The sequence below is a fragment of the Eschrichtius robustus genome, chromosome 3 (genome assembly GCF_028021215.1).
Source record: "Eschrichtius robustus isolate mEscRob2 chromosome 3, mEscRob2.pri, whole genome shotgun sequence".
NCBI classification, from domain to species: Eukaryota; Metazoa; Chordata; class Mammalia; order Artiodactyla; family Eschrichtiidae; genus Eschrichtius; species Eschrichtius robustus.
The window spans coordinates 166011654-166033164 of NC_090826.1; the positions used below are offsets into that span (position 1 = coordinate 166011654).

Sequence of the window (21511 nt, forward strand, 5' to 3'; positions counted from 1 at the left end):
ACTTGGGAAATACCACAGCAAAGATGGCAGCTGGGTGATCCAGGATTGTGAGACTTGATTAATTCTCAGGCACCTGGCTACAGCTCTTGTCTGTGTTATCATACTTAGCGGCTTTGTGTGACAGTTAATTATTGACTTGCTTGCTAGCTTATGAGCCAGCTGTGGGCAGGAACCAAATCTTATCCAGCCCTGTTCCCCACCTCCTGACACCCAGTAGGTGCTAAGTAACTGTCAAATGAATGACGAGCAAATATTTGTCTTTCCCAGCTGGGTGAGAGTCCAGCTTTAAGGGGTATCGAGTTTAAGAGATACGATGGACACTAAAACCCATGAAACCCTTTCCCTCTCTAAACCCCGCCCCAGGGAACTGTCCAGTTGAGTGGGCTTGGTTCCTTGCTTTTGTCTTGCATCTCATTCAGTCATCCTGAAACAAACAGAAGCCCCCATCAGCTTCTCCAGAGCAGCCTTGAACTTTCATCAACTCTCCATTCAAGTTGCACCGTTTGACCCAGGAGCCTGTATTAATTCCACAAATTGTCAAAACTTGAGAGGCTTTCACAAGATTTCCAGGCACAGGATGCATGTTACAAAGGACTGGGGGCACACCGACTCTGTCGTGTTTGGACAAGAGGGTTGCTTGCTGAATTTGGGACAAAAGCACTGCTTTTTATAAAACGGGAGGTTAGATGGTTGTTTAAAGTCAAAGATGATGATTATATCTGCCTCCGAAAAACAGAGATTGTTGGAAGCTAATCCCTGTTCTCCGTTTCCAGGGTTGCTGCCCCTGGCTGACTGCAATCTTCCGCCTGCAGTGAGTACAGCGCCGGTGGCTGGAGGTGTCTTTGTTTGGGTGGGTTTGTTTGGGTGTTCGGCCAATCAGGAGGAGAGAGCCAAGATGCCTGATCCTGAGCTGGAGTCTCTCAGATACTTTTCAGTTCAGACCCAAAGCTGTACTTGGGGGCTGAGAATAAAGGTGGCCCAGGGAGCCCCTGTGCAAGCTAATTAAAGCTAATTTTTTGCTTTAGGCAGGAATTATATCTACGTACTGTGTAACACGGATATATTTGGATGGAAGCTCTTCTAGGCAGCGTCATGTCTTTGAATTAGTGGAAAGTGGAGACATAATGTTTGCTTAATATATTCAGCTCATTTGGTTAAAAGTTTTCTTTTTTTTTCTTAAAACTTGGGCCCTTTGGAGAGAAATCCTGAAAGAGGTGCTTGGTGATTATAAGCCAGTTATTCCCCTTGCACGTGGTGGCAGAGCTAAGCTGCGAGTCTCAGCTCTGCTGCCTGCGGCCGTATTGCATCCTATCTGAGAAACCACCGTTGTAAGACGCACAGCACCAGGAATGAGAAAATGCTTCCTATTATGCTGTGATTGGCTGTGATCCCAGGGTGCCCCCCCATTTCAGAGGTGTTGAAATATGAAAATGACATCTTAGAAGTGATGAAATGTGATAGTTCTAGGACATTGGGTAAGTCCCTCTGTCTGGGCCTCAGTTTCCCCAACTATAAAAGCAGGCTGAGAATAGCACCTGCTCTGTCTAGTTCAAATGCATTCACACGTGTGAGCGTGTTATAAACAGTCCAGGCTGGTGAGAGTTGTTCCCAGGGGAACTGGCAGGAGGCAGTTTGTGCAGAAGAAACCAGTGAACTCTGGTTTGGAGCAGGAGGGGAGGTTTCTGGGAGGGAAGAGGGGACAGAGGTGGGAGAGGTGGATTTGCCAGCCTCGCCCTTCCCTGCCCACTCCAAAATCATGTCAGCGTTTCCTCCGGGTTTTGGAAGTCATGCATATTCTGTGCAAAAATCCATCACGTACAGAACAGAATTAATAGGAAGAAATTTTAAGTCACCCTTACCCCTACCTCTGAAAGATGCCCTTGGCATGTTTTCCTCTGCACAGCCACTCCCCATGACACCGCTGGCTGGGACTCAGGCCATTCCCCTACCCTGGGCTGTGCCCCCCACTCTCTCCCTGGATCGGGTGGGGCAAAGCCAGAAACTTTGACTCATCATCTTCATGTTAACTAGCAAAGGCTGCTGACGGTTTGCACTGGAGTCAATACCCACTGTTTCTATCACTCCATGTCCCCTTCCTGCCCTCTCCGCGTGGACCTCACTTCTCATTGAGTGAGGCCATACCCATACAGCTGCGTATTCTGCTTTGTCATTTTAATGCTGTATCAGACATATTTTTCCATTTCAACTCCCACTGTTTTTTCTCTTCTGTTCCTGCCACAGAAAGGACTACCCTTTGACTTTTTTTAAGGCTGCAATTAAATTTTAACAGCTGCTCACGCCCAGCGTTACAACTGACATTTAAAGAGGCCTCTCAGTTTCCATCCAAATTGCCTTTCCCAGCAAGATACAGAAATTAGAGGTGTATCTCAAGAAAAAATTGTTGATGAAAATTGCTCACTTATTTGTTTTATTTTTAAAAAATATTTATTTATTTATTTTGGCTGCACCGGGTCTTAGTTGCGGCATGCGGGCTCTTCGTTGCGGCATGCGGGATCTTTTTAGTTGTGGCGTGCATGTGGGATCTAGTTCCCCGACCAGGGATCGAACCCGGGCCCCCTGCATTGGGAGTGTGGAGTCTTACCCACTGGCCCACCAGGGAAGCCCCACTTATTGGTTTTAATCTTCACCAGTGTTTGTTTAGTAAGCACGTATTGTGGCAAAGTATATGCATTTTGGTAGTTTATTTAGAAGTGAAAACAGTGTGGTCAGCGGCAGAGCTTTGTCCCCCAGGTAAGCAGTAAAAAGGAGTAACATTAGCAAGCGTACTGCGAGCGTCCACCCCGCACCAGGCACGGCGTTGGGCCCAGATCCTCATTGCCTCCTGTGCGCCTGCTGAGTGACCAGCTAGCTAGCGGGTAGTAGCCTCCCTGCTTTAGGTCCCAGCCTCAGGTGGGTGCTGTGACCCTCTCTGGAGGCGGCTGAGCTGGATTCCGCTGTGGTCTGTCTGTCTGGCTGCAGAGCCCACACGCCACACCTTTCACACCTGCCTTTTTATGCTGTGGCCCTTGCTTCCCTGAGCTCTTTCTTCCCAGTGCAGGGCTTTCCGTGCCTTCTGGAAGCAGGATCCTCAGGGTAGCTCCCTGTCAGGAGAGTGGGAAAGCAGGAGACACCCCCCTCCCCTTATCCCTCTGCAGCATGGAAGTCTGGCTGTCAGAACCCAGAATTTTCTGGGTTGCCAAATGACCTGGAGCCTCCAAATACAGCACTGAGGGTGGGAAAGGGTGGAGCAGGTCGCCCCCCACCTCTGGGGCCACAGCAGGGACACAGGGAAGAGGCAGGGCCAGCAGGATGGACTGAGCCTTAGAATGTTTAAAGCAGTAGCTCCAGGGACTTCCCTGGTGGCCCAGTGGTTAAAACTCTGTGCTCCCAATGCAGGGGGCCCGGTTTCAATCCCTGGTCAGGGAACTAGATCCCGCGTGCCACAACTAAAAGATCCCACATGCGGCAACTAAAGATCCCGCGTGCCGCAATGAAGATCCGCACGTGGTAACGAAGATCCCACACGCCTCAACTAAGACCAGCACAGCCAAATAAATAAATAAATATTAAAAGATAAATAAAATAAAGCAGTGGCTCCACCTCTGTCTCCCAGTTTCCCTGAGGAGGAGGTGGGAGAAAGGGTGGGAACCATGAGCCTGGACACACACAGCTTTGCTCAGGAGATTCTCAGCAGCCCTCTTGTCAGTGGCTTTGCTTGTCCATAGATGCAGGAAAGGGCTGAGGGATAATTGTATTTACACACAAACGTGGGCACAAATGTTTCTAGAGACCTAAAGTGGAGCAGTGGCAGGTTCCTTCGTCCAGGAGTATGGGGCGAGGGCTGAGAGGCAGGCTCTGGAGATCATAGCTCTGCTATTACAGGCTGGATGATTGTAAAAGTTAATGTGCTTTTTCTGTACCTGTTTCCTCATATTTAAAAAAATGGAGATCAAATTGGGACCTACCTCACGGACGGTCACGAGGGTTAAATGAGATCATCCATGCAAGGCCCAAAGGGCCCAGCCTGTTACCACTACTCATTAGGATTCCACGTGTGTCTTGCGCAGAGATGACCAGATCATGGAGTGGTGTGGGGAGGACGCCATCCACTATCTGTCGTTCCAGAGACACATCATCTTCCTGCTGGTGGTGGTCAGCTTCTTGTCTCTGTGTGTCATCCTGCCCGTCAACCTCTCGGGGAGCTTGCTGGGTAAGGACTCCTCATCTTGCCTGAGTTGGGCCCAGGCAGAGCAGCAGCCCTGGGGAAAGGGCCTCATTGTGGTGGATCAGAACCCCAGGATTCATGCTCAAATTCAGATGTGAGAAGGTCTCAGGGTGACTTTCTGAACTTTTCCATTTGCTTAAAGATCTGGAGAAGAATCCACCCCAAACCTGGGCCAAGAGCTGGGGCCCCTAATATCTAAGTAGGAGGAAGACCCCAAGACTGATAAGATCAGGGGCTTTCAGAGTGTGTTTTATAGTTTCCTGCCCCCACCCAAATCAGGAGGCCACAAGTAGTGGATCCAGAAGATGTTTGTGATGCTCTACGTGAAAATCGGAGTGTGGAATTCTGTTTCCAAGCACCCACGGGAATCCAGCGTCACCATCACGAATCCACTTCTTATGCCCAGTGATTCCCAGCCTTGGTTTTGGGAACAGCTTGGGGTGTTTCTAGATTTCTCAAGGAATGCCACAAGAATCTCAAAGCAAGATGAATTCAGATTTTGACTTTACCCACATGGTAGGTTGAGAAGAAGTTGTCAGGAGCGTCTTGGAGTAAAGCAGCGGCCTTGGTTGGTGTAGCTCTGAAAAGACTGGGCGGTCGTCACAGTCCTCTGGCTTCTCGGACATCTTAATGCTCCTCCTCCTTAGAGCTCCACAAACCAAGGCTGTGTTGCCCCCCTCCCACTTCCCTAGTGTGACCCTGCAACTGAGTATCTGTGCTTCTCTGCAGACAAAGACCCTTACAGCTTTGGGAGGACGACAGTCGCAAACCTACAGACTGAGTGAGTTCGAGGTGGGAGGGCATGAGGGTGCTGATGGGTGAGACCAAGGAGAGGGCAGATTCTGGAGCCCGGGATAGGCCAGAGGTCGTCCAGAGTGAGCGAGTTAATGTCTGAAAGCCTCTTTGCCGCTAGTGCCTGCTGCTGGGCTATGGGCATGGACACACCCCAGGCCGCTGTTGTTCTGCAGTGGGTTTTAGGAAACACAGAGGGCCCCGTGGAGCTGGGGTTCATTTGTGAGGACAGTGCCTTCTCTAAAGGGCACTGGCCACTCAACCTCTGTTGGAGGATCTGTTGTGAGGAAGCCTTTGGCCCTCAGCTCAGTGCCAGGAGGGTAACCAAGCCCAGCCCTGCACCCTCACTCCCTGCCTGGGAGCCCAGCCCTGATGGCAGGTGGTGTCCCTCCCCTCCCCCCCAGCAACGACCTGCTTTGGCTGCACACCGTCTTCTCTATCCTGTACCTCATCCTCACTGTGGGCTTCATGCGGCACCACACCCAGTCCATCAAGTACAAAGAGGAGAACCTGGTGAGTGAGGGACGGTGGGGGGCTGGGCGTGTGCTGGGGAGGGGCCCAGGTGGGAGCTGGGGAGGAGTGGCACCAGGCTTATTCCCCAGCACCACGATGGCAGTGAGTGTAAGGAGGGGCCTCAGGCTTGCAAATGTGTGCTCAGAATCGGCATTAAACATTTTTTTCTGGTAGATTGTTTTAGGATTTGGCTATTTCACCCCATTTTGCCAACTAGCCTTTAGATTTGTGGGGTTTGGGCTTGTAGTTACTGATTCTAAGTAACTTCCAAGAAGTTTGAATTGAGAGCAGCTCCCTCTCTCACTGCAACCCATAACTTGATGGAGGGAGAGGGAGTTTCCATTACTTGGTTCCAAGCCTGGGTCCTCCTCTGATCTGCTGTGTGACCTCATTTGAGTCACTTCCCCTTTCTGAGTTCTTTCTCAGTCTCTTGTCATGCAAAGGAGGCTCATCGAAATTGCTTTGGAAATGTATTTTTTTTTTGGCCATGCTGAGTGGCATGTGGGATCTTAGTTCCCTGACCAGGGATCGAACCCATGCCCCCTGCAGTGGAAGCGCAGAGCCCTAACCATTGGACTGCCAGGGAATTCCCTGGAAACGTATTCTTGACTGCCTAGAAGAAGATGCTATGTAAAGAAGAGACTTCAAGGCTCTGTCAGGCCAGGAAGGCAAGCACCTGAGCCTCTGAGTCCCCATCGTTTTCCTTGGGGAGGCTTGAACAGGATGTCCCCCTGGCCGACTGGCTTGCCCTGGTGACTTTTCTCCCTGGTGTGTTTCTCCGGCAGGTGAGGCGGACCCTGTTCATCACAGGACTCCCCAGAGACGCGAAGAAGGAGACTGTGGAGAGCCACTTCCGGTGAGCAGGGCCGCTTCCGCTGGGAGGGAAGGGGAGAGAGACCCTAGGAGGACCTGGCCCAGCCACCGAGCCGCGGATGCTGCTCTGGGCAGGCTCTGCTGGGGCTGTGAGGGCCTGGGCTGGGGCGGCACGTCCTCTGCCAGCAGCCACGGCTGCCCACGTGACCGCAGTAGCCAGAATACAGGCCAGGGTGTGGGGCAGATAAACATCTTGAGAGCTCAGGGGCAGAGAAAAAGATTTATAGAAACAACACGCCCACACACCCGCCGCAAAAAAAAAAAAAGAAAAGGATTCACCCTGGGCTTCTCAGCGTCAGCTTTGCAGAGTAAGAGATACCCGAGAGACAGCAGTCTTGGAGGCAGGGAGGGACCTGGGCCCCGCTTTGCATTTCGTGGTTCATTCTTCTGCTCAGCACGTGTCTCTTGAGTGAGCACTCCGGGTCCGGGGCCCTGTCCTCACAGAGCTCACTCACGGCTCTCCCAGCAGAACCTCCTTTCCAGCAGCCTCCTCTGAGCGCCTGCACCAGGGATACCTGCAGGTGGGGGCTAGAGGAAGGGCTTTCCTGTGAGAAGGAAATTGTGTGTACGGTGCGATGAATGCAGGGCATCTCATGGAGCTTCAGGAAAGGGGATGGTCGGGGGGAGAGCAGGCCGGGAAGGCTCCCAGGACCCTGGGCTGGAGGGCTTGAACCTGGGCTAGGGAGCTGAGGTTTCAGTCTGTATTCATTCCTCATCAACAGTCATTAATTTGTAGTATGGATTAGGGGTTGGCTATGGCTTGGCTTTGCACTATTTATGAAGAACACTTGCTAAGCAAATTATTAGTATAAACAGAATTGTAAAATGAATGTTTAAAATTTATCGACTAACCTCTCTTTTAGAAACTCTAAGTATTTTAGAAATATTTTTCTATATGTAAACACTGGGTACTGGAATCATTTTTCTCTATTCCTTGAAACAGCTCCCCAAAGTTGCCTGTTAGGCAACATTTGGAAACAGTAGCTCCACTTAATATATTACCTTAAAGAGAAAAACAAGTCCTCTCATTCCCATTACAAACACTGAATCACACTTTCTCCTATTTCAGGAAGCCCTTTTAGTGAACACTGCTGCAATCCATGGGGATTGATGTGTGAATTTGCCTTGTAGCAGGGACGCTTACACCATTGTTCTCTTCCGCAGAGCTTGTAATGGGACCTGAAATTGTCTACCTGACATGTCTATGGGCTGTGTCTCTCTCTCTCACTAAAATGTAAACTTATCCAGGCTCCATCCCAGTGCCTAGCAAGTAGTAGGTGGGGATTTACACGGTTCAGGAATGCCCAGGAGTTGTACGTAGGATTTTGCGTATATGGTGAGGGAGGATCATATGCTGGGTTACAGGCATGCGCCCTGGAGCTGGGCCGCCTGGATTTACTTCCTGGCTCAGACACTCACTAGCTGTGTGATCTTGGGCACCAGTCATTTTACCTCTCCGACGCTTATTTTCCTCATCTGTAAAATGGGGACAAAAACCTCACAGGTTATGGTGAGGATCAAATAAGTTAATGCTCTAATAGTACCTGGCCAAGAATAAGTATACATACAGCATACTTACAGTATTTTACTATGATTGTTAATGCATGTGTAGACATTTACTGGGCTGAGGGTCCTTTGCTTTCATGAGACCGAAAAGGTCTGTGATCTTCAAAAGGGTCACAAACTGAATAGGATCTCAGTGATGGTCCAGAGTAGAAATGACCTAGAGCAAACAATAAACTTACTCCTTTGCATGGGTAGAGGAGGTAATGAATAGTGTTATTTTTTTTCTTCAGGAGAAGTACTGACTGATTTAAAGCCAAGTGGGTATAAACTTGTCAGTCTCAGGCAGTTAACTTTCACGCTATTTAAAAGGACCTCTTTGTATTACATTTCAAAATTTCCCCCTTTGGTAAAAGACAAAGAGGAAAGAGGTCTCCCCTGGCACAGAAATGAGCAGTGTAATTACTCTGCCACCCCTGTAGTCTTGGGGGTCTCTCCTGCCTGGGGGGTTCTCTTTTCCAATGGCTATCTTTTGCTTTTGATCTGCCCTGGGCACAGGGACGCGTATCCCACGTGTGAAGTGGTGGAGGTCCAGCTGTGCTACAACGTGGCCAAGCTGATTCACCTGTGCAGGGAGAGGTAAGGGAGGGCTGGCAGGGTGGGTGGGCGTGGGCTGAGATGGCCTGCATCTTTCTGACTCCTTCCCTCTGAGATGCCATCCTCATTCCTTGCTGGCCTCGGATCCCCTAGCAGGAAAGGAGAGGAGTGGCTCTGCCGCTTTCTTGTTTAGAAAGCTGGTGTGACCAGTGGTTGATGATGGGTGTGGGGACCGTGAGTCACACCACAGGATTGCGAGTCTGAAGTTTGTCCCTCCCACTGCAGAAAAAAGACAGAGAAGAGCCTGACCTATTACACAAACCTGCAGGTGAAGACAGGCCAGCGGACCCTCATCAACCCCAAGCCCTGCGGCCAGTTCTGCTGCTGTGAAGTGCAGGGCTGTGAGTGGGTGAGGGCCCACACCCCCCGGGAACGTGGGCGCTGGGTCCCCCGAGACCTGCACAGGACCACGTCATCACAAGGGGATGTGTCCTCTGGTAGGAGGACGCCATCTCCTACTACACGCGGATGAAGGACAGGCTGATGGAGAGGATCACAGAGGAGGAATGCAGGGTCCAGGACCAGTCCCTGGGAATGGCCTTCGTCACCTTCCAGGAAAAGTGCATGGCCACCTAGTGAGTGTGGGCATGTCCCTTGTCTGCCTCCAGATAACTTGCTGTCCCTCTTGGTTAGAGACGGTACTGCTGAACCGCCATTGCTGGGATTTGTTTGTAGCATTTCCATCTCCTTCTGCGGGTGTGGCTGGGATTGGGGGCAGACATCCACACCCACTCCCTTGGTGAGCCCGGCCGATGTTTGTGTGACAGCTGAGCATGCGTGATTCCAGCTGAGCCCCTCTTGGGTTGATACGGCCTTACCCCACTGCCGGGCTCTCACCAGCTGCCCCAGGGGTCCCATTGCCTCTATGACCCAGCATTTCGCCAGGTGGGGTGGATGCCACCCTCTTTCACGTACCTACTCTGGAACCACAGATCTTCCTTCTGTGCGTGGCCTTCCCATCTCCCTACAAATGCACTGCTGTGGGGAAATACCACCGGGCACTCCAGGATGCTCACTGCTGCTGAGAGCCTGGCCCAAGGGAGTGGGTTTTCATAGTGCACCTTGGCGTGAGCTCTAGCTCCTAAAACGCTCTCATGCCTGGGATCTCCATGTCGTCTCGCCTTGGGAGCAGCAGGGGATGGGGTCGGTAGAGGGAGGCGGAAAGGAGTTGGCCCAGCAAATGCTCCTTCCCCTGCCTTCCCTGCTTTGGGCATCGTGAACCGTGGGAACAGACTCCTGGCTGTGCCTTGCAGACTCTCAAGTGAGGCTGGGGTGGGGACGAGGCCAGTGGAAAGAGGAAGAGTGTTCTGAGACAGGAGTAGGGGGGCTGGTGGGTTCTTTGTGGGAGACTAAAGGGGGAAGGAGTGGAGAGTGTGGGGGTGGGAGTCCTAGGGAGGGGCATCTTGGAGTCATAGGTGATGCAGTCTAATGCTGCTATGGGGCCTGGGAAGAGGCGAGGGAGTGGAAAAGTGAGGCCCCGGGCCTGGCAGCGGGATGTCCGGCTTCATGGGCAGGGCAGAGGGGGGCCGCAAGGAGGAGCCGTATGTTGGGGCAATGCCAACAACATGGGAGCTGGGGTCAGACAGACAGGGTACAAAACCTAACTGAGAGCCTCAGTTTCCTCATCTGTAAAATAGGAATGGTAATCCCCGGCTTAGAGGGTTGTCCTGAGGATTAAGCAGAATTCTGCACATAATGTGCTAAGAATGGCATCTCTTTCATAGCACTAATTATAGCATAAATATAATAAACTAATAATAAAGCAAAGGTCCTGTGCCATGGGGCTCCCACTCTCACACGGTCCTGTTTGCTGTGTGGGTACATGGTGCCCCGAGGGGTCTGGACCCTGGCCATTTCTACATTTCCTGGCAGCATCCTGAAGGACTTCAACGCCTGCAAGTGTCAGGGCCTTCAGTGCAAAAGTGACCCGCAGCCATCCTCCCACAGCAGAGAGCTCTGCATCTCCAAGTGGACGGTCAGCTTCGCCGCTTACCCCGAAGACATCTGCTGGTGAGCCCCCAGGCCGGCAAGGGGCGGGAATGGGGCCTGGGAGCCCTGCAGGGCTGCCCAAGTCACCTGGAAGCACAGGTGTGACCTGGCACTCAGAGAAACACTCATACTCTCCTGCACCCCTCTGGGCCGGGGGTGGGAGGCGTGATGGGGGTGGGTGGTGTGTCCACACCCAGGACTTCTCTCCCCGGCATCAGCAGTGTCTGGTAGGATTATAATGGGAGCAATGTATGCAATTTTAAGTTTCCTTTTAGCCACATTAAAAAAAAGTAAAAGAAACTGGGGAGTTCCCTGGTGGCCTAGTGGTTAGGATTTCAGGCTTTCACGGCCATGGCCCAGGTTCAGTCCCTGGTCAGGGAACTGAGATCCTGCAAGCTGCACGGCGAGGCCAAAAAACACCAAAAAAACCACAACAAAAAAACGGGTCTTAAAAAAAAAGAAAAGAAGTAAAAGAAACTGTTAAAATTAATTTTAATAAGAGTTCTCCCTCTATATCTAAAATATTATCATTTCAACATGTAATCAATTGTTTTAAATTGAGATGTTTTACAGTCTCCTTTTCATACGTAGTGTCTTTGAGATCCAGCGTGTATGTGCCACTTCTGGCCCATCTCTGTTTGGACCAGCCACATTTCAACACACAGTAGCCTGCTGTGGCTCGAGGCTACTGTACCAGACAATGCGGCCCTGGGTTAGGTGCCAGCCGCCTCTCTAGCCTGGGACACAAGCTGGTGAGCTGAGCTGTGTCCCCAGGAGTCTTAAGCACAATGCCGAGGGTGAGGACAGCCCGGCAGAGGCCCCACCGTGGCTCGCCATCCAGCCTGGCCTCAGTTCCTGGTCCAGAGCAGGGTTTGGGCGCTCATCTCCACTGGGCTGTATTTCAGCCCCTGGCAGTTCTGCTCTTTGGTTCACTGAGCTTTCTAAACTTGGGACTGGTTTGCCGGTCTGCTCTTGGTGGGGTGAGAAGCCAGGGCGGGTTCCAGCTGGGCCTTTTGCTTTTGTCCCCCACCCCCCTCCAACTCACACCCCAGCTCACGGCCCCGTGGGGAGTCACGTGTCTTTAGCGTGTCTGAAAAATGCCATGTTGGAGCCTTGTTTGGCCTGCTGGGGGGCTCATGGCATCTCTTTGAGTAGGGTCTGGCTCCCAGACTCTAGCTGCAAATAACCTGTTTTCCTTCTGAGCTCATAGGGACCCCAAATTCGACCTTCCTGTAGCTGAAGGTCAGTGCAGGACACTTGCCTGTGCTCCCAAGGTCAAGATGGGCCCTCAGCCAGAGCCCTCAGTCTAGTCTCTTGCCTTGCGTAAATTTGACCTTCTGACTCACCCAAGCCGTGGGCACTGTAGGTGTCATAGGTGGCCAGAGCCTGAGAGATAAACCTCCAGGGCCTGTGTCCTCCCCTCTGCAGGAAGAACCTCTCTATCCAGGGCCTCCGCTGGTGGTTCCAATGGCTGGGCATCAACTTCACTCTCTCCTTGGGGCTGTTTTTCCTGACCACACCCTCCATCATCCTGTCCACCATGGACAAGTTCAACGTCACCAAACCCATCCATGCGCTAAACGTGAGTGACCATCCTGTAGGGCCTCTCGCAAGAGGGCATGGAGGGTGGGGGAGGAATGAGACCAAGAGCCGTGGGGGCCAATGAACCAGGAGGCCGTGTCACTCGGCTCATGTGCTTTTAAGCCCTGAGCAGGCATGGCCACGTTTATTACAATGTCTTTATAGTAATGTTATGTAGATATACATATTATGTATACATGTTATGTATATACTTTATGTATACATGTATGTGTATGTATATGTGTGTGTATATGTGTTACTATAGAGACATAGATACAGTGGAATCAATCTAAATGTTCAACAGTAGGGGTAATTTGAGTTGAATGAGGTATATTCAGTCTGACAGACTGTTAAGCATCCATTAAAAAATTGTATAGACTTTGTGGCAGACATGGGGTTTTACGATAAAAGCAGAATATAAAATTCTCTCTCGGCAATGGTTACAGTGATGTACCAGTGATGTGTGTGCAGGATGGCTGCTATGGGGAGTGGGTAGCAAAGAATGCAAAGCGCTTCTCTGATGGGGGTGGCGGGATCATGAATGAATTTTTCTTTTTATATTTCAGTTTCTGATAATCCTGTTGTAAAGTTACTTATTCTAGATAGGTAATGAATGATTTTTAAGGATCTTAGATGAATTGGTAACAGCTGAACACTCCCTAAAATGGCATCTACTTGGTTTCCCATAATTGGCTTTGCTGAAATGTCACTCCACATCCTTTTCTTTTTTTCAGTTCCACTTGGCATTTGGTTAATCACACTCTGGGAAAGCACAGGGGACTGGAGGCCCTGAGGGCCTGGTCCTCGCTCAGCCATTCCCTAGTTGATGAATTCTGAGCCTTGGTTTTTCCTCTAAAAACTGGCTTTGTCCTCTATAACACTCTGCTATGTTATACTCATGGGGCCGTTGTGATGATCAAATGACTCAATAGATAATAAAAAATACGTAAGTTTTGTTTAGATTTAAAGCATTTGTTTAGATTTAAAGATTCCTTTGCCAGTCTTTTGATGTATGGTCAAGGCCTGTTCTTTTGAGGAAGGATCTGCTGATTAGATTTCTCCTTTGTGTATTTTATATAAAACACACGCTTATTTCATTGTTTGTGATTCTAGTTTTGGTTTCTTACAGTCAAGCAAGAACTTAGAGATACTTGCAAAGCCATTCAAAGTATAGAACCCTCCTAGATTTCATTTCCCTTGATCTTTTACAGTTAATTCACTCTCATCTAATTCAGCAGCATTTTTGAGAAATTGGCCTTTATCAAGTCTTTCCAATGTATCCAACTTAGTTTTCAAAGAAATCTCTCTATTGCTATGCTCATTTTATCAGAGAAGGTAATAAGCTAATCGAACCATGTAATTGCAGTAACAGGTACAACAGGCATAGATGAGATTGGGAACAAACACGAAGCAGTTCTGGGAAGCTACGACTGGGCCAGTGGGAGCTGAGTGGGCAGGCAGCTGGGGAAGGGCCCTGGCCGTCAGTGCTCTGTCTTCCTTTGGTGTCCGTCGTTGGCTTTCTATAGGGAATGGAGGAGGTTATCTCTCTGGTCAGTAAGACAAGTGGAGTTCAGTTGTATGTGAAGTTGCATTCTTCGCTCTGAAGAGCTATACAGGGACTTCCCTGGCGGTCCAGTGGTTAAGACTCCGTGCTTCCACTGCAGGGGGCACAGGTTCGATCCCTGGTGGGGGAACTAAGATCCCACATGTCACGTAGCGTGGCCAAAAAATTTTTAAAAATAAAAATAAGAAAAATAAAGCACTGTACAAATGTCAGGTGCTGTTATTGTCTGTTCAGCCAACATTATCTACCCTGTACCAGGTACAACGTTGGTTCTAGGGGACAAAAGTGACCAAAATCCCAGAGGTCACTGAGTCACCGTGCCAACAGGTCATGGCCCAAGGCCCCCAGGGCTCACCGCTCTCTCTGCTATGGACTGTTTTCTAGGACCCCATCATCAGCCAGTTCTTCCCAACCCTCCTCCTGTGGTCCTTCTCAGCCCTGCTGCCCACCGTCGTTTACTACTCTACGCTGCTGGAGCGTCACTGGACCAAGTGAGTTCCCTGGGGCTCGCCCCTGAGGTGGGTGTCTCTGATGCACCCTCCCCGCCATCGCGATGGGCATACAGCAGGGCCCTTACTGGGGACGCCCGGTGCATCTGAGGGACTGTGAGGGCTCACCTCTGACTTCCTGCAGGTCAGGCGAAAACCGAATCATGATGACCAAGGTCTACATATTCTTGATCTTCATGGTGCTGATTCTGCCCTCCCTGGGCCTCACCAGGTACATATTACCACCTCCTGCTCTAAATTCAGAACCAGGGTCACGACAGAGAACACTATCCGCAAGAAAATGCAGATGGTTTGGGAGTCGTTGCAAATTCCTGACAACATTTAAACCTGTCACACTCACTTGGCATGCAATTATGCTGGCCCACTGATTCTTCCAGAGATATGATCTTTCTGCCTTAAAAAAAAAAAAGCTTGAAAATGAAACTTACCATGGACCTTCCACTTAGGGAGAGGGTCTGATCATGGCTTTGGTTATTTTGAGGAAGGAAGTTTCTGTTAAAGCAGGCCCTGATGAGTTATGGTATAATAAGTAGCATCTTAGAGAACCAGGGTAGATCTTGAGATTTGGCCTTTTTTTAAAAAAAAAGCAGAAAGCAGAAAAAAATGAAAACATATGCAGTGATCACATGGACTGTTGGAAATGAGTTCTTACGGGATTCATTTTTCTTTCAGTTTGGATTTTTTCTTCCGGTGGCTCTTTGATAAAACTTCCTCGGAGGCCTCTATCAGGTTGGAGTAAGTATCAGCCACGCTGAGTTTTGGAGCCACGTCCCCCAGGGGCTGGGGCTGGGGCTGCAGTGGGGGGAGGGTTGTCTGTCCTTCAGGGCCTGTGGACTCCCCGCACCACTACAGGTTCCTGGCGGGGCTGCACCGGGGGAACTGACCCACTTTGTGCTACAAGTGCAGAAATGTGGTTAATCTTTTAGGTTGAAACTCAATTAGTGGCATTCTCATTCATTCTTTGAAACTTACTGAGAACAGAACTGCCTGGGGAGAAGGAACTGCTGGGTCTCAGTGGTGCCGGGGAAGGGGGAAGGAGAATAATAATTAACACTGCAACCAGAATGACTGTCTGGTCCAGGATTATTTTCGCTAGGAGAGAGGAGTTGAACGTATTTCTAATGTGTGTCCTTGTTAGTATTTTCAACTTGTACCGAACCCACTTAACAGTAATAGCTGTTATTTAAGAAGATGCTATGCTAAATGCTTGATTCTTTTTTTCATTTAATCTTTAAAAAAGCTATGAGTCAGAAATTTGACTATTTCCATTTTACAGATGAGGAGACTGAGGCCCAGACATGCTGAAGAAAAAAAGGCTACCCAGCTAGTTAAGAGACAGAGCTGGGATTCATCCCCAGCCCCTACTGTACTATACTTTAAGTCCTAATGTAGGCCCGGATGTTCAAGATAGACTTTTCCAAAGGACTGTTCACAGGGAAGCCTGGCCGTGCCTATCTGAAAGGATAGAGTGAATTTTCTTAAATGGGTTCTCGCTGGGTAAACTGAGGACTTGGGAGCTGGCAGCCACAGACAGACACACCCATACCCAACCAGCTGGGGTCTAGGTTGACAGTGACTTCCAGATGGCCAAATCCGTGGTCAGTTCTGAGTCACGTCTCTTCTCAGTCACGGGCCCCTCTCCCTCTCGGGGCACTCAGCTCACACACCCGGTGGTTCCCCAGGTGCGTCTTCCTGCCCGACCAGGGCGCCTTCTTTGTGAACTATGTCATCGCCTCGGCCTTCATTGGCAACGGCATGGAGCTGCTGCGGCTGCCCGGCCTCATCCTCTACACCTTCCGCATGGTCATGGCCAAGACTGCAGCCGACCGCAGGAACATCAAGCAGGTACAGAGGGTGGGGGTGGGCGCTGACTTTGTCCCAGAGCCTCCCCGCCGCCCGCGTTTACCCAGCCGCCTGCTAAGTGCCGGGCACCCTGCGCAGGGCCTCTCACCTGGGCCCAGGGCTGTGGGGAGAGGAGGTGTAAGGAGCCTGGGTGAGGGTGGCCTGGCTACGTCATCCTCCACGCTGACTCTCCGGCTGGAGGAGAGAGTGGGGCTTTTTGCATTTTAACCGGGCTGATCACACACACACATACACATACATTTCTTTCCCATGGACCTTCATTTGCATAAATTCTTAGATTACTACAGAGGTCAAAGCATTTTGGGCTGGTGGCATTTGTTCCATGACTCTCTAGATTGGGTGTGTGGGGTTCTCTTTTATTCTCCTTTGCCACTGTGGGAACCATAAGAGGAGAAGCCCTGCATCCTGTCATTTAATCCTCAGAGCCCGCTGTGAGATGGGCGCTACTGGACCTTGCTTTGCAGACGCACAGACTAAGCCACCGGGAGGTCAAGTGCTTGGCCCAGGACACACGGCTAGAAGGGGCGGAGTGATGTTGGGTCTGACAGAGTCTGTGGAGGGTCATTCTACAGTGAGATGTACCCCCTCTGCCCTTTGGGGGCTCACAGGCCTGCTGTGTAGACAGGATTAGAACAAGAGAAACACTACGAAAACACGATTCATTGTGCCTTTCGAGGTCTGGGTGTGAGCCAGGTGAAGCTGGAGGAGGCTTGTGGAGGGACAGAAGGGGCCTTGAGAGGTGAGGGGCGCGGTGAGGCTCCCACTTCCGAAGTCCTCCCGCACTGTGTTCTCCCTGACCGCTTGGAGTGCACGGAGGCGGGTTGGGTTGGACCAAACCCCTAAGCCCCTCACCACCTCCCGCTCCCAGAACCAGGCCTTCGAGTACGAGTTTGGAGCCATGTACGCGTGGATGCTGTGCGTCTTCACCGTCATCATGGCCTACAGCATCACCTGCCCCATCATCGTGCCGTTCGGTGAGTGGCCCTGGGGCCGGTCCCAGGGCAGGTGGGTGGCTGATTCGGCCGAGCACCCCAGGACAGCCATCAGCAGGGCGTCATGGAGCCCCACAAACAGAGGGCCTCTTGTAGCCACAGGAACCGTAAGCTGCCAAGGAGCCACAGGGGACACCAAATGTAATTTCACTTCTCATGGATTCCTTCCACGGGCCTTCCTTGAGGGATAAGGGGAGGGGGGCTCAGCGTGGGAGGAAGTTGAGGCCAGGCCTCTGGGTGGAAAATCGCCTCTTCCCCCAAAATGGTCCTAGAATTTCAATGTTCCGTGGGGACAGCAGCACGGACGCCTCTACTCCCTGGGTCAGAAAGAGGCTGGGAGGGAGGAAGGGGAGGTGGGGAGAGGAGAGAGGGGGAGAGGTGGACAGGGAGGCGGGGGGGAGAGAAGGAGAAGGAAGAAAAACAGTAGGAGCCAGGACATGCACGTGTGCACGTAGACCAGCCGCAGCCCCAGCCCAGCTCCCGGCACAAACAGCCACCTCCGGGAGGAAGGGGGTAGAGTGGCCCCTGCGGCCCAGCCACTGTCCAGCTCACAGCCCTGGCTCTGCAGGCCTCATCTACATCCTGCTCAAGCACATGGTCGACCGGCACAACCTCTACTTCGCCTACCTCCCGGCAAAGCTGGAGAAGAGAATCCACTTCGCAGCCGTGAACCAGGCCTTGGCTGCTCCCATCCTGTGCCTCTTCTGGCTCTACTTCTTTTCCTTCCTGCGCCTGGGTGAGTGGCCCTTCTGACTAGGGCAGGGGTGGAGGGCAGGAGGCAACACCCAGCCTCCTATTCCCGCATCCACACCAGCCCGTCAAATCCCTTCCTGTTTTAAGAGCATCAACTCGTTGTCCAACCAGAAGGTGGTACCCCAAGGGTGAGGGCTGATTGGGTGCAGCACTGACAGCCCAGTTCCAAGCTATCCTGAGGTCAAGTGTAACCTGGGGAAGGCCAGGTCGATTGCCCCAGACAGCCTTACAGAGAAGATGGTCCCTTTACCAGCTATGGAGGGGCTGAACCAGAGAGGGGGAAGCTAGTCCGCGATGCTCTTTGCGGGTGTGGATGGGCCCAGGTCCTCAACGCTTCACAGTGTGGAGGCAGTGGGGACATGCCGGAGGGAAAACTGCCACTCTTGAGAAAAAGGAAGAGGCAGAAGAGATGTGTGACTCTGCTGAGGGCACTGGAGACTGGAGGGAACCGACTCAGCAAGGAGGCTGGCAACTTGCCTTTGACTCGGTGCCCCAGTACCTGAAATCTGACCAGGGATAATGCCAGCTGTTCAGTGGGTCACTGTCTGTGCTCCTGCCTGTGAAGATACCATCCCAGCTGCTGGAGATGGTGGGAGGCGGAGGGTGGGTGATGCCTTCTCTTCATTTCCGGCCTGAGAGTGAAGCCACACACAGTTCCTGCACCAGGGGTGAGCTCCCCCCGCCAAGGCTGGCATCCCTTTGTCCCCAGGTCTGAAGGCTCCCCTCACCCTGTTCACCTTCCTGGCGCTTCTGCTCACCATCCTGGTCTGCCTGGCCTACACCTGCTTTGGATGCTTCAAGCACCTCAGCCCTCTGAACTACAAGGTAAAGGGCCCCTCCCCCACTGCTGCCCAGCCAGGGTCTGGGAGGAGAAGATGGTGGCTTCCTTCTCCATCCCTCCTCCACCTCTTCCCATATCAGCAGATCAACAGTCCTCTCCAGATTTTATTTATCCACGGGGAAGGCGTGGGTAGTTGGGTGTGATGTGTAGCTTCCCTCCCTGCCCCCTTCCCTGCTCCCTGCCCTGCCCACACCATCCTCTCTTGGGCTGCCGCTGGGAGCTTTGTGCCAGCTGGTACTATTATTCTGGGTGTTAATAGTCTGTTTGTTTAGAGGGTGTTAGTTCAGGAAGATCGGTTTTGTTTATCATCGCAAGTTTTTGCTGTTGTCTGCAGACGGAAGAATCAGCAAGTGACAAAGGAAGTGAGGCAGGCGCCCACGTGCCTTCACCGTTCACAGTAAGTGTGGTTCTCAGCCGCGCATGAGCACCTGCAACGGCCCCGACCAGATGGGCCCTGCAAACCTGCTTTGACCCTCTCTTGTTAAGACAGAAGTCCCTTGATCACGTGCCAGGCGGGTTTCTGAATTAACGTCATTTGAGAAGGAATCCCTGGTCCCTCTGGATGTTTTCTCTTGCATGTGCGAAGCCACATCCGGCACCAGAAGATAATTAGTTTTGCCATGATGTATACCCACCTCCCTTGGTTTCAGTTGCCTGCTCACTTTCCTTCTCTGCATATTTAATGCTTGGTGAGCTTGGGCCTTTAGTGAAGCCATATCGCAAGGCCCTGCGGTTTGATGAAGCTTTATCAGAGCATTTCGCCAGCACCTGCCTGTGTGAGGTCCTTTGCTAGGCACCAAGAGGGTGTCACACTAACTCCCCTCTGAATTCAACAAATGAACATTTTACCTGCTATGGAGCGGGGCACAGTGTTAGAAAGACACCAGGACTCCTTTCCTTCCTGGTTCTCCCTGCTCCCGGCCTCCAGGGTCCTGCTCCTAGGGTGGGGTTGGGAAAGGAAGGTAGCCACAGGCTCCCGGAGCTGTGACCGCCGGCCTGACGGACGGGGCTAGGACAGCACCGATCTAGATCAGCAGCAGCATTCTTTCCAGTGGCTCCCTCTCAGGTTTCAGGCACTCTTATCAGTGTCTGTCTTTGGACCAGCCCCAGAGAAGGTCTCAGGAAGATTCATTACCCAGAGGCTCACCTGTGACTATGCCTGCCAGGCAGGGCAGGTGGATGACGCAGATCCCTCATTCTCAGCCTTGTTCAGGGTCGGCAGCTGGAGTCTGGGATTGAGAGGAAACAGAACCTACACAGCGTCGGTCAGCTGCTCAGAAGTCCCACTGACAGCATTCTAAGCCTGCCCTGTGTAGACAGACCTGTTTCCTACATAAAGTGAGAAATTCTTCTAGAATCCAGGGCCAGGAAGAGTTCTGTTTCCTCTGAGAAATTGGTGTGTGTGCTTTCTTCTCTATGACCACGAGAACCCTGTGACTGTGTGTTCTAATTTGCTCTGGCTGTTAGGAAAATCTGCAGTTGGCATATTTTAGGTCCTGATGTCCTAGGTTGATGTTACTTCTTTATGTGTCCGTCATGAGCATTCTGTGTGTCTTCCGACTGGAGGGAGGCGGGGCGGTAGGGGAGGAACGGGATAGGGATTCTCATGCCCACCCCGCCAAGCACTAACACCCCCATTTGTTGGCAGTCCTACGTGCCCCGGATTCTGAACAGCTTGTCCTCGGAGAAAACAGCCCTGTCCCCACAGCAGCAGCAGACCTACGGTGCCATCCACAACATCAGTGGGACCGTCCCAGGGCAGTGCCTGGATCAGAGCCCCGCGGACAGCGTGGTGGCCGCCTGCCAGGAGGCCTGAGGGCCGGGGAGCTGCCGGGCTGGTCCAGACCCGGGGAGTTGGGAGGGGAAGAGACACAGGTGGAGAAGTGGCTTGACTCCAACCTCAACCAAGTCAGGACTTCTTTCCACCTGTTTTAAGCACGACAGCTCTAAAACGATGGGAGCAGAAAGGGGCTCTGGCCCTTGGCTGAGGCGGAAGTGCGGGACTGCCATCAGGTGGTGGTCTTTTCTAGTCCTAGCAGTGGTAAGGGGAGAATGTGCAGCTCTGGACTCTCCCTTGCTTGCCCGAGGCTCTGTTTATCTCCAAGTCCCCCTTCTGCATAAGTGCCCGGCTCTGTGGCCGGGATGACGCCCCTGATGATTTTCAGCAGGATCGCGTGTTGGCGCTGTGTTCCTCCAACCCGTTAGTGTGGTGACTGTATCAAGTTAAGAGGGGGAGGTACCGTGTGGAAGACCTTCTCCCTCTGAGCATGCAGACACTGCCCCCCTCCTCCGGGCACACACGCAACTGATAACCAAAGAGTCTGCAGCAACCGCAGGCCTGAGATGGGTGCCAGATGATGGTCCAGGTCCATCCCAGCTTCCCCTTCTGGATATCAGGCCCTTCACGCCCCTGCCCCCGCCCCCCAGGAGTGAGCTGCAGGGAGCAGGACGGGAGCGGGCCAGTGCTGGGCCGCCCCAGGCTCCTCCACATCCCTGCCATGGTTCTGTGTTTTTCTGTCACGTTGCCAGTGACACCGTGGCTGGGTCAGGGTCACCTGCAGCTGGCAGGGACGATGAGGACCACTAATAAAATGCCCATTCAGCCAGACTGGTGAGATGCAGCCTCTTCGGGGCCCAGTGCGTGGGGCTCAGCCTCCAGCCCTTGATTCCATCTGTCTGTTCCCTCCAAAGGGAGCAGTGCTCGGGGCCTCCTTGAAACCAAGGGAGAACTATGGCCACAGAAGGAGGGGCGTAGCCTCTTTCTTTTTCTCTCCCCACGGGATCCCGCGGCTGGGACGCACCTTTGGGCGCTTGCCGGAGAAGCTGCCTCCCTACTGCCAGAGGCACAAGCCGGCG

At 52.1% G+C, this 21511-nt stretch overlaps 1 protein-coding gene across 5 annotated transcripts in view; it reads left to right on the plus strand.

The window, feature by feature from the left end:
• The window catches only part of TMEM63A (transmembrane protein 63A), a 31420-nt gene extending 10157 nt beyond the window's left edge, over positions 1-21263 (plus strand). For all 5 annotated transcript variants that reach the window (XM_068541743.1, XM_068541746.1, XM_068541745.1 and 2 more), the window contains 19 exons: positions 774-811; positions 4068-4210; positions 4955-5006; positions 5422-5530; positions 6316-6386; positions 8465-8545; positions 8789-8912; positions 9005-9138; positions 10436-10573; positions 11981-12134; positions 14082-14188; positions 14331-14417; positions 14879-14941; positions 15889-16051; positions 16938-17043; positions 17630-17797; positions 18524-18639; positions 18990-19052; positions 20304-21263. In XM_068541743.1, the coding sequence (XP_068397844.1) occupies positions 774-811; positions 4068-4210; positions 4955-5006; positions 5422-5530; positions 6316-6386; positions 8465-8545; positions 8789-8912; positions 9005-9138; positions 10436-10573; positions 11981-12134; positions 14082-14188; positions 14331-14417; positions 14879-14941; positions 15889-16051; positions 16938-17043; positions 17630-17797; positions 18524-18639; positions 18990-19052; positions 20304-20471 (2085 nt within the window). In that variant the 3' untranslated portion in view covers positions 20472-21263. The remainder of the gene's footprint in view (positions 1-773; positions 812-4067; positions 4211-4954; positions 5007-5421; positions 5531-6315; positions 6387-8464; positions 8546-8788; positions 8913-9004; positions 9139-10435; positions 10574-11980; positions 12135-14081; positions 14189-14330; positions 14418-14878; positions 14942-15888; positions 16052-16937; positions 17044-17629; positions 17798-18523; positions 18640-18989; positions 19053-20303) is intronic.
• The last annotated feature ends 248 nt before the right edge of the window (positions 21264-21511 follow it).